The 15,808-nt window shown below is 37.9% G+C and overlaps 1 protein-coding gene across 3 annotated transcripts; it reads right to left on the minus strand.

Annotated features, from left to right (window-relative positions):
- Window positions 1-134: 134 nt before the first annotated feature.
- Window positions 135-12,242, minus strand: LOC112144891 (transmembrane protein 198). Of its 3 annotated transcripts, none has more exons than XM_024269757.2 (5): window positions 11,691-12,242; window positions 3,609-3,856; window positions 2,910-3,485; window positions 1,198-1,287; window positions 135-1,001 (listed from the first exon to the last, which is right to left on the minus strand). In XM_024269757.2, exons 2-5 carry the CDS (start codon window positions 3,760-3,762, stop codon window positions 949-951), a joined length of 873 nt encoding a protein of 290 aa, XP_024125525.1. In that variant the 5' UTR covers window positions 3,763-3,856; window positions 11,691-12,242; the 3' UTR covers window positions 135-948. The 3 variants fall into 3 exon arrangements, with proteins under 3 accessions (XP_024125525.1, XP_024125526.1, XP_024125524.1); XM_024269758.2 differs by having other exon boundaries at window positions 1,210-1,287; window positions 11,691-12,241; XM_024269756.2 differs by having other exon boundaries at window positions 1,139-1,287; window positions 11,691-12,240.
- Window positions 12,243-15,808: the final 3,566 nt, after the last annotated feature.

Below are 15,808 nucleotides of genomic sequence, written 5' to 3' on the forward strand. Positions count from 1 at the left end.
GGAGCAGAGAGGCAAATCCTCCCTGCGACCTCTTTATTGCCGATGAAAAATCTAGCGAGTTATGCTGCCAGTGTTGCTAAGAGCCAGAGGGCAAACAGTAAAGAAGATCTAAACAACATACACACACAAAAACAGACCTTTTCATATCAAACATGTATTTATTTATGAAATGTCTATCAACAGGTATTTACATGTTCAGGTAACAAGAGGTGTGTCCCTATGAAATTCCAACATTTGGAAATTATTAAAACAAACTAAAAATGAACAGACTTTTGCAGACACTACCAGTTACTTAGTCATTTAAATTATACACTTTAAAAACAGACTTCACAAGCATACACAACAGAGATTTGATTGCATTTTGAGAGAAGCTACATTAAAAAAACAACAGGATGGTCTGCGATCCTGCTGAGAACTTCTCATCTACAGCATGGACCAAATTTCACTTTTCCATCATACTATAACAAACAAGTAAAAATGCACTAAATAAAATTCACCTTTTCAAGGTAAAATGTTCTTAAAGCCTACGAGCACACAGAGTAAGACAGCTGATAAGACGAGCTCTGAAGTACAGTACAGGTAATGCCGAACATGACGGCAGAAATGTCAGTTTCTGAGGCTCAAATTTGCTGTTGTGTTTTTGAAACATGAGGACCATAGTGGAAGACCCTACTTCGCTGTTCACCAGCGTTTCTTTGAGAAACTGTGACTGCAGTGGTTTTAGTTTGACTGGAGTTGATGCTTCTCCTTCATGAGAAATTTTTTATTTCACTAAACACTCTAAACTATTTTATTGGCTCGACGCTAGGCTAGGAGGACGAGTTCAGCAGAACATGGTGTCCGTGTGGCGCTCAGACCCTGACGACTGGGGTTGTGGCTGTGAGGGGAGCCGTAGAACCGGTGTCAAAGTCCAAGTCAATCACAGTTTGGTTTGTGGTCCCGAGGCTGCTAAGGGAAGTGCCTGTGTCCATCTGTTTGTCTCGCAAGCTTTGCAGGTAGCTCTGGGAAGAAGAAGACAGCAGGAGCAATAAATGAGGCGCAGCTGAGAATCATCGACAACACATCTCCTTCTTTTGTTTTGCTAACAACTAAAACTTTAAAAGTCACTACAGCACATGTCAAGTTGGGTGACACTGACCGGTGCCAGTAGGTCCCCAGCGTAACGTTTGACTGGAGTGGCTTTACGACGATACGTGCCTTCCTGCCCACCTGCCTGCTGTCGCTTCTTGGTGTCCTTCTCCCGAATCCGCATCAGCTGGACTCTCTTCTGCCTTCGGCTGATGACAACTAGGAGCAAAGGAGAGACGGAGGCGGTTAACCTCTAAATAAGAGGATCAAACCTAAGTTTGAAATAACAACATAGTTGTCACAATGGACAAAATTGTTTTACATTTCTGTGGTTAAACAATTAAGTTTTCTATTTTCAATGATATTGAAAATGTTAAAACATTCAAATTTTTATAACTTAAAAAAATAGAAGTTGAGCCATACAAACAAACAAAAAATACTGTTATTTTCTAAAATAATAGGAAGTTGAGAAAATGTTTGCTACTTCTGCTGTTAACTGCAAAAAAGTCCTTTAACGATTATTTGATGCAAATATGAGATTTATATTTTATTTATCTAAAATTGTTTAGTAAAAAAGGGTCAATGACATGAAACTGTCTTTAAAGAGCAAGGTCATTCAAAATCCTGTATTTGATGTTTTCAACATGTCCTTGAGGCATTTGCTGGAGGACACTTCTAAAGAAAATTAAGTTTAAAATAGCATTTCTGAATATTTCATTATTGAAATTGTTACAAATCAAAATGCTTTTTGAAATAGATCGCATTTGTTATGTGGAGAATATGAGCTCCCTGTTCCACCCCATTCTGATGAATCCACTTGTAGTCGATTGGATCCATATACGTTTCGTTTTCCTCGTCTGAGCTGGCATCTGGCTCAAAACTGTATGGCTGAATAGCTCGGATATTGGTCGCCATTTTTAGGGTATGAATAATGTGAGGTACTCTAAGCTAGTGAGAGAGCAAATAAACAGAGAGGGGAGGGGGAGTGGGGGTGTTCTGTCCCAACGGTCCCACACACAACTCTGAGGCAATTTTCTAGTGAACTATGTTATAGAAAACGATACGCTTTTTGATCTTGACTAAAAACTGCATCAATTAAAAGACCACTGGAAACACTAAAAAGATTATCGCAGTGGGTCTTTAAGAAAGCTTAAACATGTTTAAGACCCATGGATTCCACCAAGGACAGGTTTTTATTATTTATGCTATTTTGAGGCTTTTCTACAGTTTTCTTTAGTTAAAGTTTGAGGACAATTTCTCTGTCCTCATTCATATTTATTCTTGTGTTCAAATCAGCTTAAGTGCTTTATCCCCTGAGGAAAAACCCACTTCACTGTAGGGCTGCCACGATTAGTCAAGACTATGGCAATTATTAAAATAGGAGACCTCCATTTTAATAGTCAATGAGGTGTTTTTCGTCTTTCCCTCAAAACTACAGTGCTTTCTAATGCTGCAACTGCTTTTGTCTTTGACACACATGTGCAGTAGTGCTATTTGTGGGGAAAAATAGAAAAATAACATTTAAAAAGTGTCTAACGCAATATCTGCACGGCAGAACTTGTGTTCTATGGCAGCACTGCAGCAATGCATGAGCACCTAAAGAGGAGGCACGTTGTAACTGAATATGATAATGCTGAAGATAAACCATCATCTAGGTAAGCTAAGCTAACATCAGCGTAAACAGAGAGCAAACTCATGTTTGTGTTTTACACATCTAGGTTATCCATGATCTGATTAGTTGGAAAAAATGATCTTTGATTTGTCGCCTATTAAAATAATCTTTTGTAGCAGCCCTACTTCATTGCCCCGGACCATTCTGGTAACAGTGTCTTCAGCCTCACCTTCGGTGTGTGAGAAGCCGTCTTCCGTCAGTTTCCACTGGACCAGGACCCCTATGAGGCTGAGACCAGGCCAGATGCCCAGAATGACCCAGCTGTACCAGCACAGCGCTGGTCCCGGAGTGAGGCGCAGGCAGTCATACACGTGAATGGCCAAAGCCAGCATCTCCACAAAGTAATCGACACACACCGTCATGATGGCTGCACCGAACACAGCGGTGGAGATCATGGTGAAGACCTTCTGCCACTGCAGGGTGAGCACGGCGAACAGCATGCCTGCTCCCAGCATAGCACCCAGAGGCACCCAGACTGTGGTGGGTGTGTAGAACTGTTGAGTGACCAGCAGAGCAGCAAGAGCAAGGAGGAGTCCTAGAAGCAAGCCAGTCATGAAGAGGCCAACGCTTCGCACCAGCATGGTAACCAGACCGCACAGGAGACCGATGCCCAGGCCGATGCCTGCACTGGCTTCCACGCTCAGCTGAGTGTCCAGAATGTGCTCCTTGTGGCAGAGCAGAAAGATGATGACAGAGCCGAACATCAGACCAGACAGGAACATGACGGCCTTGAAACAGCGGTAACCTACAGAGGAAGCGTCAAGAAAACCCACATGAATGACAATAAGGGGCGCAGGAGTGACCACAAGGGGGTAGGGCAGGTATGAGTGTAATGTGTTGATCAGTATGTTCCAGCAGATGCTCTCACCAAAGAAGCAGTAGATGATGCCGAAAAGGCAGCACATGGAGCAGATGACAGCAGGAACGATGTCATATTTTCTGTCTATTTGCAAACTGCAGGTGTTGACCTCAGTCACGCCGGCCCCCTCCATTTCGACGCTCATCTCTGTGGGATCTGCCATTCTGGCTGGACGTTGAAGGCTCCAGGAGCGGCTGAAGTTCAGGGTGAGGTTGGAACTTCAGCGCCTGTTATCTCGAGTCCATCTGGATCAGAAACTGTGAAGGAAACAAAAGTGATGAAAAACAGAAAACTTTGCCACAAAGCCAAGACTCATGAGCTTTTGACAAAGAAAATGTAGGAAGAACTTTGAGTTTACGGTGAAATCTTCAAGGCAACACAGACAAACAGCTCTTGATGTACAGTTTTACCTCCTGGACTTTAGTATTGACTTTTTTTTATATATATTTGACTTCAAATTTATTTTATTTTGACCAATTTTTACATTTAGTTTACTGGTTTTCAAAACTTTTATTTTATTTTAATTTTTTTTTTACGTGGGTGAAACTTTAAACAGTCAAGTTAACAAACAGGGTTAGAACAAAACTATGACACATTACCGCTACTTTTGTTCTGCTTTCTTCCTTTCTCTCTTCGCTTAATGGTTTGTCTGCACGTTCATATATGATATTTAAGATGGCAGGCCTGCAGGGAGCCACAGAGGGCTGCAGCAGCTCTGAACACATATGGGTGGTATGCTGGTTGTGAGGCTGCTGGCAGGCCTCCTGTATGAGCTCACCACAGCGGAGATCAGATTACAACTTATTCACGTTGTCTGCTTGGAGACAAACAGCCAGGAACAAGTAGTCCTGTTTTTTGTGCTAAACAACTTGTCCCTCTTTCTGCCTGCACCACTCCTTTTACCATTTTCCACAAATCATCTTTATATACTGAAATGTGACCCATTTCTTTTGACTTTTTCTCAACTGTAGGAGTCATTTGGATTTTCTGGTCATGACTGAGTTGAAGTGGAAAAACTGAGACCGTAGGAAAGTTTCCTTTTCTTCTAAGTAAAAGTTCATCAAGACAGATGGACTTATGGACAAGACAGAAATCATCATAAGTCCATAACTTATTTTTTTTACTGTAATGTGAAGTTTGTAGAATAAATTATTTTTAATGTCCTCTCATTACTAAAAACACAGTAAATTGTGCGTAACGATGTGAGGATGAGGTAAAACCGACCGTGCGTGTTCTGAACAACGTGGCGGTAAGTTATGATGCTTTTAGGCAAAATGACAGCAATTAAAACAGCTGGTGGGCGTGTGGGTGTGCATCTACAACTCTGGAAATTCTGAGCGCACTCTAAATCTCTAGCAGATGTGATTATGACTGCTATTGTGTAAGCAAAGAATCATCGTTACACCCCCAAAAAACCTTTGTGTGGTGATGAACAAGAGTTTCACAGATCTACCCAAACAGTCAGAAGAAGAGCTGAAGCTAAAAGCTACACTATGGACAAAAAAAGACATGCACACAGTGATATTATAAATTCTGTTGGATTATTTTAGAGTAGAATTTACCAGGATAAAAAAAAATATTTTCTAAATTGTGTTTGATCTTATTGCAACTTTGGATTCGACAGCAGGTTGAAAGACTTTCTTAATGTGTTTGTGTAGTTTTTCCATCTGCTCCGATTCACAACGATTTGAATAAAGAAATACTCAGAAAGGTAATTTTAACCTCAACTTTCCTAATGTACATCCTCAATCATTATAAAAATGTCACAAGAACATGTTAAAAACACAATTTTCACCAGCGTGGGTCTTTAATCTTTTCCCTAGCTCAGGATAATGAAACTTCATTATCAAACTTTCTGCTTCAAACTTTGTTAACAATCAACAGATAATGTTCTGTTTTCGCACCAGACTTTTCCTGTATGTGCAAATATGTGCTCACCTGCTGCAGATGAAGCAGGGGGTGAAGGTTTTTCTAAATTATTTTAATGTTGTGCCTGAGCTGAATGTGTGATCTGTTGTTTGTCATACTGATGCAGAGCTGAAAGATGGAAATCAGGCTTGTGTACGTTTATATTTATGCACATATATAATCAGAACTCTGCGTGAGATTACTCCTTTCTGGTTATACGTGTGAACCTTTCTTACTCATGAATTAACATGAATTTGAAACACCTTTATTTGTGCTAATCTGCAGAAACACCACATTTTTGCAGAGATTACAAACATCAGCACAAAAAGCGGTAAAAAAACTTAAAATTCGGATGATTCAACTGCTAAATAAGTTAGACTGTAATTATTTTTATAAAGTTAAACCATCATAATGAATTGTTATAATAGAAAAAGTGTTAACAATCCTCATATTAACATGGTTACAGTTGAGCATTAGATCTATTTTTTTTAAATCTTTTCATTTAGAAATAATCTAAATACATTGCTTTTTAAAGTGGTTTTCCAGTACAAAAATTTAAGATCTCAATGCAATATATTATAGTTTAATTTACAGATCAAATGATAAGTGAGTTCATGTGAAACTAAAAGGTAGAAACAGATGAGGGGACTGAAGAACTTAAACCCACTTATCAGCAGAAGAAATGCTGATGAGATTAAAACACAAGACAGTAAATCAAATAGCTTGATGTCATCAGCTTTCTGAATAATAAATAGTCCCCCATCAGCTACAGATCAACAATACACAATAGAAAACTAAACAAATTACATTTAAATCCTTTATCATTTTTAAAAAATATCAACAATGAGGTCAAATATTGAAGTTTTTCTTGAGATTTTTCAATAAGTGTTGTCAGCTAGCCAATAACACTCCAAGCTGTCAAGTGTTGCCTAGTGGCGAGATTGTAATACCGGTATTCACCGGACAATTACACGATGCTGATTCAAAACCCATCGGAAGTCTTTTTATGTAACTTGCTCTGACAGGTATTCTTTGACTATCTAACAACTGTAAAATCAATGACTCATCCAGGGTGATCCCTGCCCTCAACCTGATGACAGTTGGAACAGGCTCCAGGAAACCCATGTGACTTAGAAAATATGTGAATGACCTGAAACTATGCTATTACTTCAGTTAATACAGAAAAGTACAGCAGGTGATCTTTGTTTAATCAGTCCCTATGGAGGTATAAAGCAAAAAAAAAAAAAAGAGCTAGCTTTTTACAAAAGTTCCAGGTTCAGAATTGGTTCCACACTGGCCCTGATTTACTCTCATGCAACCTCCTTGTTTCTGCCTCTCCTCATCACAATGGGGCCCAATGTCTGGCAGGCTTGGAAGTTAATGCTGCTGCGGGAGAATAGAGCCATTATGGGGCAAAACAAAGGCGCTGAGGCCTGTACCGTGACCTCTAGTGGTGCTCAGAGGAAACCATGCCGACTGAGAGCGGAGCGCATAAAGATGGCTGAGAGCACTGGAGAAACGGCCGCATTGACAGCCGTTTGCTTCAAGATGGGAGCCAAGTGTTGGCTGTTGGTTGGTTGGTGAATTGCAGGGATGGGGGGGTCTGAGTTACCGCAAAAGTGTCTGACTAAGCCACCAGGGCCTTCCCAGGACCTAACAACGTTGAATTGTGTGCATACTACAGTTGAATGGAAACTGGTTTAAATTAATTGTAATCTCCAGGCAGAGTGTAAACTCTCACAGATACTTCTGCTGGATGAAGCCTCATCTCTGTACGAGCTCAGCTTCACCTGTTAATATTTCTGCTTTCAAGTTTAGCACATTTTAGCACTGACAACACAATGACAATGGTGTTTTAACAATGCTCTTGTTATGTTTTTCTTATGAAAGTTTTTGTTGTTCACCTTTCAACAAACCCTGTTAGGGTTCCCCACAGCGATTGAGCTTTTACTGACCCACACAGGTGGTTTGGGCAGAGATTTTCACACCAGATGCCCTTTCTGACACAAAACCCTGTATTTTATCTGGGCTAGGGACCAGCATAGGAAACCCAGACTTGGGCCCCCTTGTGGCTACATAGTTAGGCAGTAGTGTGAAGGGTCTTGCCTAGGGACCCACACTGGATTTCTGATGATAGAGGAAATGTATAAAAAAATAATCTCACATTTGCTTTTCTGGGTATTTCTTTGTTTGAATTGTTGTAAATTAAGAACAAACAAACATCAAAAACATTTGAAAAAAATAAATCATATTTGTGATGTAGAAAATACACAGGGTGGACCACAAGCTCTCTGCTCCGAGCTCCCAGCTATGGTGAGGGGAAGGGGGCGGGGTTGCTCCGAGCGAATGATCCCGCCCACAACTTAGAGGTGAATTTCTAATGAACTACTGCCACTCTAAAGTTTTATTTATTGGCTAAAAAGGGCATAATAAGAATTAAAAGACCACTGAGAACACTTTTAAAACAGATCATACCGTTGGGTCTTGGAGTGGGTCTTTAACATTTTGCATTCTTGTTGTTAATCTCAATGTCCTCAACCAAATGTCAACTAAAGAAAATAAGCTGCACCTGAAGCTTTCTCCATAAAGTGGTCACGTGTCTTTAAAAGTTAGAACTTTACATCTATTTAGTTGGAAAGCGTTTCACATTTTACATTTTGGATGCTGAAACTAAGTTTGCCTGTAAGCAAGTTGCACAGATGATTAAGCTGGTCTGTGGTGAACTGTGGGGGGTTGAGTGGCGCTCAGATGCTGAGTAACAAGCACGACTGATTACAAGCTCTCCAAATACTCAACTTGGGTGTGTTTAATCAGGAGGCGAGCGTGTGGGACCACAGCTGAGGATTCTGTGAGCGCTCTGCTGACTTGACAGCCAGGACCAGCTGAGGAGCCAAAAACCTGCCGTGTCGCGACTTTATCCGTCTGACAAGTTTGCTGTAAAGAATCTACCAAGAATGTGAGAGCCACTGTGTGGTCCAAACACTTGTGGTTGTTAATCATGGGCCCCTAAATTGAATTCAAAACTACAACATGTGATAAAACTGCCCCGGTGTGATAAACATGCCGTCTTGTGAGGTAAACTACACATCTGTAAAGTTATAAACTCATTACAAACACGTTTGAGTTCATTTTAATCCATATTGGACATCAGATGTCCCTCGCTGAGCTTCCTGCCCTTCATGGCAGGAAGCTCAGGACCAGATGAGGAAGTGGAACATCACATTTCGGCAGGAACTGACCCTTGTCTTTGTGACACAGAGCAGAGACTGAAGTTGAGAGTTTGGAGCCAATGTCAAAACTCTGGAAACAGCTTTGAAAATCTGTCTGGCTAGTCAGCTAATCTATAACAGCCACAATTGTAGCACAAGTTTACGTAACCCAGGAGGGATTTTCAGCAAAGCACAAACCTCCGAGTGTTTTTGTAGCAAGTTGCATAATGACAGTCATTTTCTAACATAGACAAGAGTTCAAAGATTTAGTCCTCCACATAAACTATTGAAGCTCCATGCAATCAAAGTAAAACTTCAAAAAGCTGTATCCTAACTGCTGTAACAAAATGAAAATAATAAAGTTCCTTAGTTCTACAAACTCATTCCTTTTCCTTGTTCTGTTTGTTCAGATCTTCTATCACAACAAAAAACACCCACATAAGGAAAATCAAATAAAACTTTGAAAATGTTTTTTTCTGTCTTATATATTACACTTGCTAGGACCTGTACTTTAAATGATCTACAAATACTTTACAGGTAAAGTGGCATACGTGTGTTGACAGGTACACATTAGTCAGTAAATCGAGAAGCAAAATTACCAATAACTGGTTGACATTTCACTGCTAAACTAGAGCAATCTTGCTTTAAAGGCTTCTTCAAAAGATTTTTCACAAAAACTGGAATTTTCTGTTCAACGTTTTTTTTTAATCTTTTACCAAAATATGCAAAAGATATTCTACATCCTTATTTTTATTGTTTCAATCGCAAGCATTTTTTTTTTTATTTGTGTTGCAAAGGGAACAAACCAGAAAATCATGCAAACTGTTGGGTTTCTATTTTGGTAACAAAAGCATGATGGTACACTAACAACCCGTGTGCATGCGGCTGAATGTAAACTGTAATAACTACATTTACCCGTCACATAAACTCACAACAACAAGTACTTTATACTTCAGAGAGCTGCTTAGACAACGTGAATGGAGAAAAGTCAGATATACAAAGCCAGACATTTATGATCATGGGAGTCACATGTTGATGAACCACACATTTATACATGCTCACTAAAAGACAGACATTCTTTCACACACAAAGCTGCAGCAAGTTCCATGTAAACCGACAGGGGGGGAGACATGCACACCCTGCACTTACGAGGGTCAGTTGTTGATTAAGACTCGTGGTGATAAAAGACTCTTCAAAAGTAGTGTGTGTCAGAAAGAGAGAGTGCTGCACTTAAGCCCCTTGTATTTGAAAATAAGTGTTTTTGACAAAACAATTGGAAAAGTTTTCAAAATGGTATCTTCCTACCTCAAAGTATAATTATAAATGATTCTAAGATCATCTAATGTGGACATACTGCAAAAGAAATGATCATTTGGAGACATAAAGACAACTATGTTACAGAGTCAGGTAGATCCACAGTAATGGTTTAGACCTCCATATATGTTCTGAGAACTTTCTAGCTCAAACATTTGAAGCAGCCATTTAACCATCGGTAAAAATTCCTCTTGGCAGTAATTATACCCCCCATATCACTCTCACAGACCTAAAATCTCATTCATTCTTCATTTCTCATGCCAACTCGACCCCTTTTAACGTATGTTTAAGGCACTAAAAGTAGTCCGTGGTTGGTGCATAATTATCGCTTTCAATGTGGTTGCTATGACAATAGTCGTTTTTTTACCCATAGGTCGTCCGTCAGGTTGCTCCATCTCATTTAATAGGTATGAGAGCAGTTTTCACACTTAGTTTAACACAAAAAATAAATAAAAGTTTACGTTTGGGCTTGCTTAGCTAACAAGAACATTACAGGATCATATTGTTTTTTTAACCTCATTCTAACTGCTGACCTCTATACTACAACTTTTTAGTCTTTATAGGTTATAAAATATGTGAATTCTTGATAATCATATGCTTACCTCAGTCTTTAAGAAGGCAATTTGGTAAACACAACTGACACAGTACTAATCTGGTAGTCAAAAGACAAAGTGAAAACAACACAAGACTTCCAACTTCCATCCCTCCGTTCCTGCCTTCTCCATTCCCTTCAAAGTGAGGAAGGGCTTCCTCTCTGTCTTTTTAAAGCAGCAAAACCATCTGGTGCAGCCTAATAGAGTAGGTCATATAGATGGGGGTTGCTCTACATTCAGTGGCTACAACTAAAAATTGCAAAGACTGGACGTGTAGGCTGTCATCATGCTACCCAGAAGAGACACTCCCAGCACACAGTAGAACCACAGGGAAGGGCTCGGAGAAAGCTTCATGAGAAGACGAGAAGGAAGTTTGCCTTATCCTTGATTTGGGGTTTCATAACTAGAAAAAATGAGTTTGAATTGAATAATGTTATCAAACATATCTGTGAGGATGGATTATGATCTTGGTTTTGAGGAAATTTTGTATGAATACATTTAAATCTAAAACTAGTCGAAAATCTATATACAAAAAAACTTCAATTCATACATATATTACTCTAAAACGTATTTGTTTATCCAAGAAATGTAAATGGAGCGGTAAAACATGTTTTCTTCTTCTTCCTGGTTCCTTGTATTAGAACTTTAGCAAGATCTTTGTTTTTTGTCGTTTTGTGGAACTTAAAAGAAATGTAACTGAATGGTGACATAGAAGGTCCTTTGATCTAAAACCATGTTCACTGCTCATGAATACAACCTTTATAAATCTGGATCATTATGTTCCAGTCCTAAAGGCTGATGGATAAGTGCAGACATTTGCTCAAAAAGTGAGATGTATTGTGGTAAACAAATCACAGTTGTTTATTTTTTTGAGTATGGCTCAGATTGGCTTGGATTAATGATGGGATCATTGCTCTAAACTCATTCCTTGCATATCAATGATACTCTTTTTGTTTCCAAACTCTCTTAAATAGTCATAAAAAACAAAGTAATTGAATTTAGTAGAGGTATAGAATTTGTGCGACATCTAAACACAAATGTACATCGTGTGATAGTTGTGGACTTACCGATATTTGCGTGTTCTGCAGCTGCAACTTCTTGACAATCGGCTCTGTCACGCAGGACAAACACACCACCATTCAAAAAAACAAAAGCCGCGGAGGGGTACAGGGGGGAAACCGCTTTTTATCTCTATTTAGCTAAAGACTTCTTCAAAAATTTCCAAACCCAACCAAAGCTACAACCAACATGGTTTTGCTCCTGTTCCTGCTTGGTGCAAATCGTTTCAAATTAGCTCGGAAGGACAGATGTAAGGCGGACTAACCGGTTCTGTTCGCTGCCGCGAGCGTCTCACTCTCCCTGGGAACTTTAAATTAACTTTTCACGCTCCCCACCACCGACGGCGCTAACGGCAAGCGACAAACATAACGCAGTTCCGCTTTCTTCTCCCACTAAAGCGAACTGCAAGTTGGAGAAGAAAAAAAAAACACAACATTAAAAGTTTCCTTCTCTCCCCCGCCCCAGTATGTAAACCCTCCCTTCCCGGCTATCTCCATCCAACGTCGGCAGCTGAGCGGTTGGAAGCCCAGAGGGGAGGGGGGAGTGGCAGAAGGGCCGCGCGGCGCGCGCAAGCTAGCTCAGGTTTATGGCAAGCCAAATGGGTCATAAATCGCCAGGAAAAGAGGGCACATTTTTTTATGGATAACAATTATTTTAAATATTTAAATGTTCCAAAAGTTATTTTCAATAAAACAATTAACACCAAAAATAAGTTTAAGTTTAATTTCAACTGATTTATTTACAATTTAATTTGGACATCAGCATTTTAAGGGGTACTCCAGATAGATTTTCCAAACTATTTTTAAGCATTCTTTTCTCTGTTTTTGTAGATTTGGTCTAAAGACATGTAAATGTAATCAGAAACTAACATGTTTTAGCACTTTGTTTGTGTTCCAAGTTTAAAAATGTTTTGTTTTAATAAATATGCTCCAATGAGCAAACACTATGAAATATTTGTTTTGAAACTTTTTCCCAAAAATTATTTTAGGCTTTTATCTTGCTTTTTGCTCTTGTTTTTTTTTTTTTTTTACTTTGTACTCATCTGAAAAATGATCCAAACAATGACCCTAAAACTGTGACACAATTCGAACCATGAGTTTTGTGATTCGTTACACCCCTAATTATTAGTAAAACGGATGTGAAATTATTTGGGTCAAAGGTTAATTTAAAGAATGACCTCATGTTTGTAGTGTTTCAGCTTCTACTTTGCAGAACATATAAAATACAGCACATTATCTTTTATTGCAATTGCAGAAAAAAACTTTCCAATGCGAAGACACGTTTCCAATTTGTATAAGAGACTCACAATGGCTGCTAGTCAGAATACTTATATAAAAGAAAAATGGGAATTAGAATCTAATTCAATAATAGAAGATAAACAGTGGGACAAATACTGTGAGGGGAGCCACAAAGGCATTAACAGTAAAGTGTGGAAAGAATTTGATTGGAAAGAAAAAAAGAGGCCTTTTCACACTCCATCGGTAATTTCTGCTTTTGTTAAAGACCCTGCAGCAGCTTTGTGCTGGAGACAATGTGGGAAAATAGGGGACCATACACACATTTTTTTTTTTACTTTCCTGTAATTATTGACAATTGAAAAAAAATAAGGACGAAATAGAGAGAATTGTGAAACAAGATTCCTTCCAATGTGTTGTTTTTACTCTGTGCTTTACCTCCTAATTTTCATGCTGATTTAGTATACATCTTGCAAATACATATAAAATTATAACTGCCAATTGGAAAAAGGTTACACCACCATCCGTAAATGAATGGAAACAGAAAGTAAAACAGGTTTACATCATGGAAAAAATGACAGCATCTTTACAACTAAAAATGAAAGTTTTTGACCAAAGATGGCACATGGTTAAACTCTATTTAGGGTTTTGATTTGCTTTAAGTGTTTTTTTTTTCTTTTTCATTATGTTATTGATGTGCTTTTATTTATCTATTTATTTATTTATTTATTTATCTATTTACCTGTTTTTTTTTTTGTCTGAATAACCTGGTCTTGTGATATACTCTAATTATGGTGGAGGCATTGTTTAACAAATCTTGTCATTAGGGAATGTTGTGTTTGCATTGTTGGAGAAAAAAAAAGTATAAATAAAGAGTTCCAAAAAAAAAAGATAGCACTTTAAGAAGATACTAAAGGATGTCTTTGTTGAATAAGCTTCAAAAATATGGAAAAGAATGTTTTAATATTGTCTTGATACAATTTCCTCCAGTAAAAGTTTTGTGTGGTAAGATAATTCAAAGGAGGGTTACATTTCTTTTTGGAGATTGTTTAAGTAAATTAAACTCTGTAACTATAACCTATTTCTGTTAACTTCTATGAATAATACTGCTCACTACATTCTAAAAATTCTCAAGTAGCGACATGCCAAAGGGTCATAAACAGGCAAAAGATTCCCTAAAACTATTTTACATTTAGAGAAATTACTAAAGTTCGTTATTAGAGAATATTAAATAAATGTGTGATTTCCTTTGTCAAATATGGAAAGTATAAACAAAATGGTTTAGTCATGGAATCCAAGGACAGCAACTTGCACAGAGTAACAATTATTTTGAAACAAAAACAGTTGCAGTCCTCTCCATGCGCCTCGTTAATTTTGTAGCAAGAAAATGATCATTTCCAACCTTTGCCAAATAATCTTGTCAAAAAACAAGATAGTGAGACAAGTTTTTAAAAATGAAACGCACCTGGACAATAACAAAAACAATAAAAAACTTGAAAATGCGGGTAGATCAAGCCTGTCTGACTGACAGTCTATAAGCTGTAAATTCTTATTTATTGGTATTGACTGGTTTTGATAAAAGCAAGGAAAAAGTCTTTACTAAGGATTTACTGACACTTGATATGTCTTCAGGTAGAATTTTTTTAATTCATACTGGTTAAAGTAAGTGTAATCACCACATGATAATCATATTAGTAACGCTATAAACACAAAGACAAGCATTATTATTTATTTTTGTAATTCTGCTTAATTTAGTTTAATTTTCCAGGTGTATCAAGAAAAAAATATATTTTAGAAATTAGCATTTTACTTTGTTGGAGAGAATAATCGATATAACTATATTTATGAGACAGTATGAGGTACATTCTGAAAAGCAATATTTTAAGAAAATGAGCTGCTTTAAAATCAGTTTACATGGAATGCTCTTTTTTCGTGTCATTACTACATGAATTCTGCTTTACTTTTAATTTAAGGATTTCTTTAGTGAGTTATATGAGAAACGTGTATTTAAAACACAACAAAGTTTTCCTTTTCAACTATCAAAGGAAGATTGTGATCTACCCAAAATGCTTTTTTTGTGTTGCAACACTATTATGCCCCCTAACCAGGTGAGATATAAGTGGAAAAAGATGTGAGAGATTTATTACAAGTGAATCATCATCTGCACCCGTCAAAACTGGATCAACTGGAAAATTTAATTAGAATTTGCCAGGAAGTGAGAGAAATTATTCAGCCCAACTTTTGCAACTTGGCTTAAAAAAACAATCTTTACCATTAAGAAAGGAAACATCAATTGACATACTTAGTGTTTATAGACATTTAACTCCTTAAGAACCTTAGTATTTCTCTACTGATTCAAGGTCAGCATTTAGAAAATTTAACTGCAACTCTAAAATACTAAAGTAAAAGGTGCTCGGAAAAAAAGTACATTATGGATCTGTTAGTTTAAAACTTTTTAAATGAATCAAAATAAGTCAGTCTTTTGTTTTCCTAACAGTTGTAATGCAGGGATCTACACACAAACATGAAATGACAGAAGACATGACGGCGCAAACAATCTAATCTGATCGTTTTTCAATGGAAACTCAACATGTTGGAACTAAATGCACGTGAGGGGATTTTTCTTGGTGTCAGGTTTTATGACTGGTGCTCACATGTAATCAATAAAACCTCCAGATTTGCTCTTCAAAAGAAGAAAAGCAGTAATGAGTCACTTCTGTTTATTATCCAGCTGTCCCATAAAGATTTAGCTTAAATTCAAGCGAGACTGTTTGGTCTTTCATAAATAAAACACGTGTTTTTGACCGTTGGTCTTTCGGTTTCACCCATGTTGCGGCTCTATGTTTTTCTTAAAGCAACGTTTGTGGATTGTCAAGTCCCCCTTTTGGCCA

This window comes from Oryzias melastigma, linkage group LG5 (genome assembly GCF_002922805.2).
Source record: "Oryzias melastigma strain HK-1 linkage group LG5, ASM292280v2, whole genome shotgun sequence".
In the NCBI taxonomy this organism is placed as follows: Eukaryota; Metazoa; Chordata; class Actinopteri; order Beloniformes; family Adrianichthyidae; genus Oryzias; species Oryzias melastigma.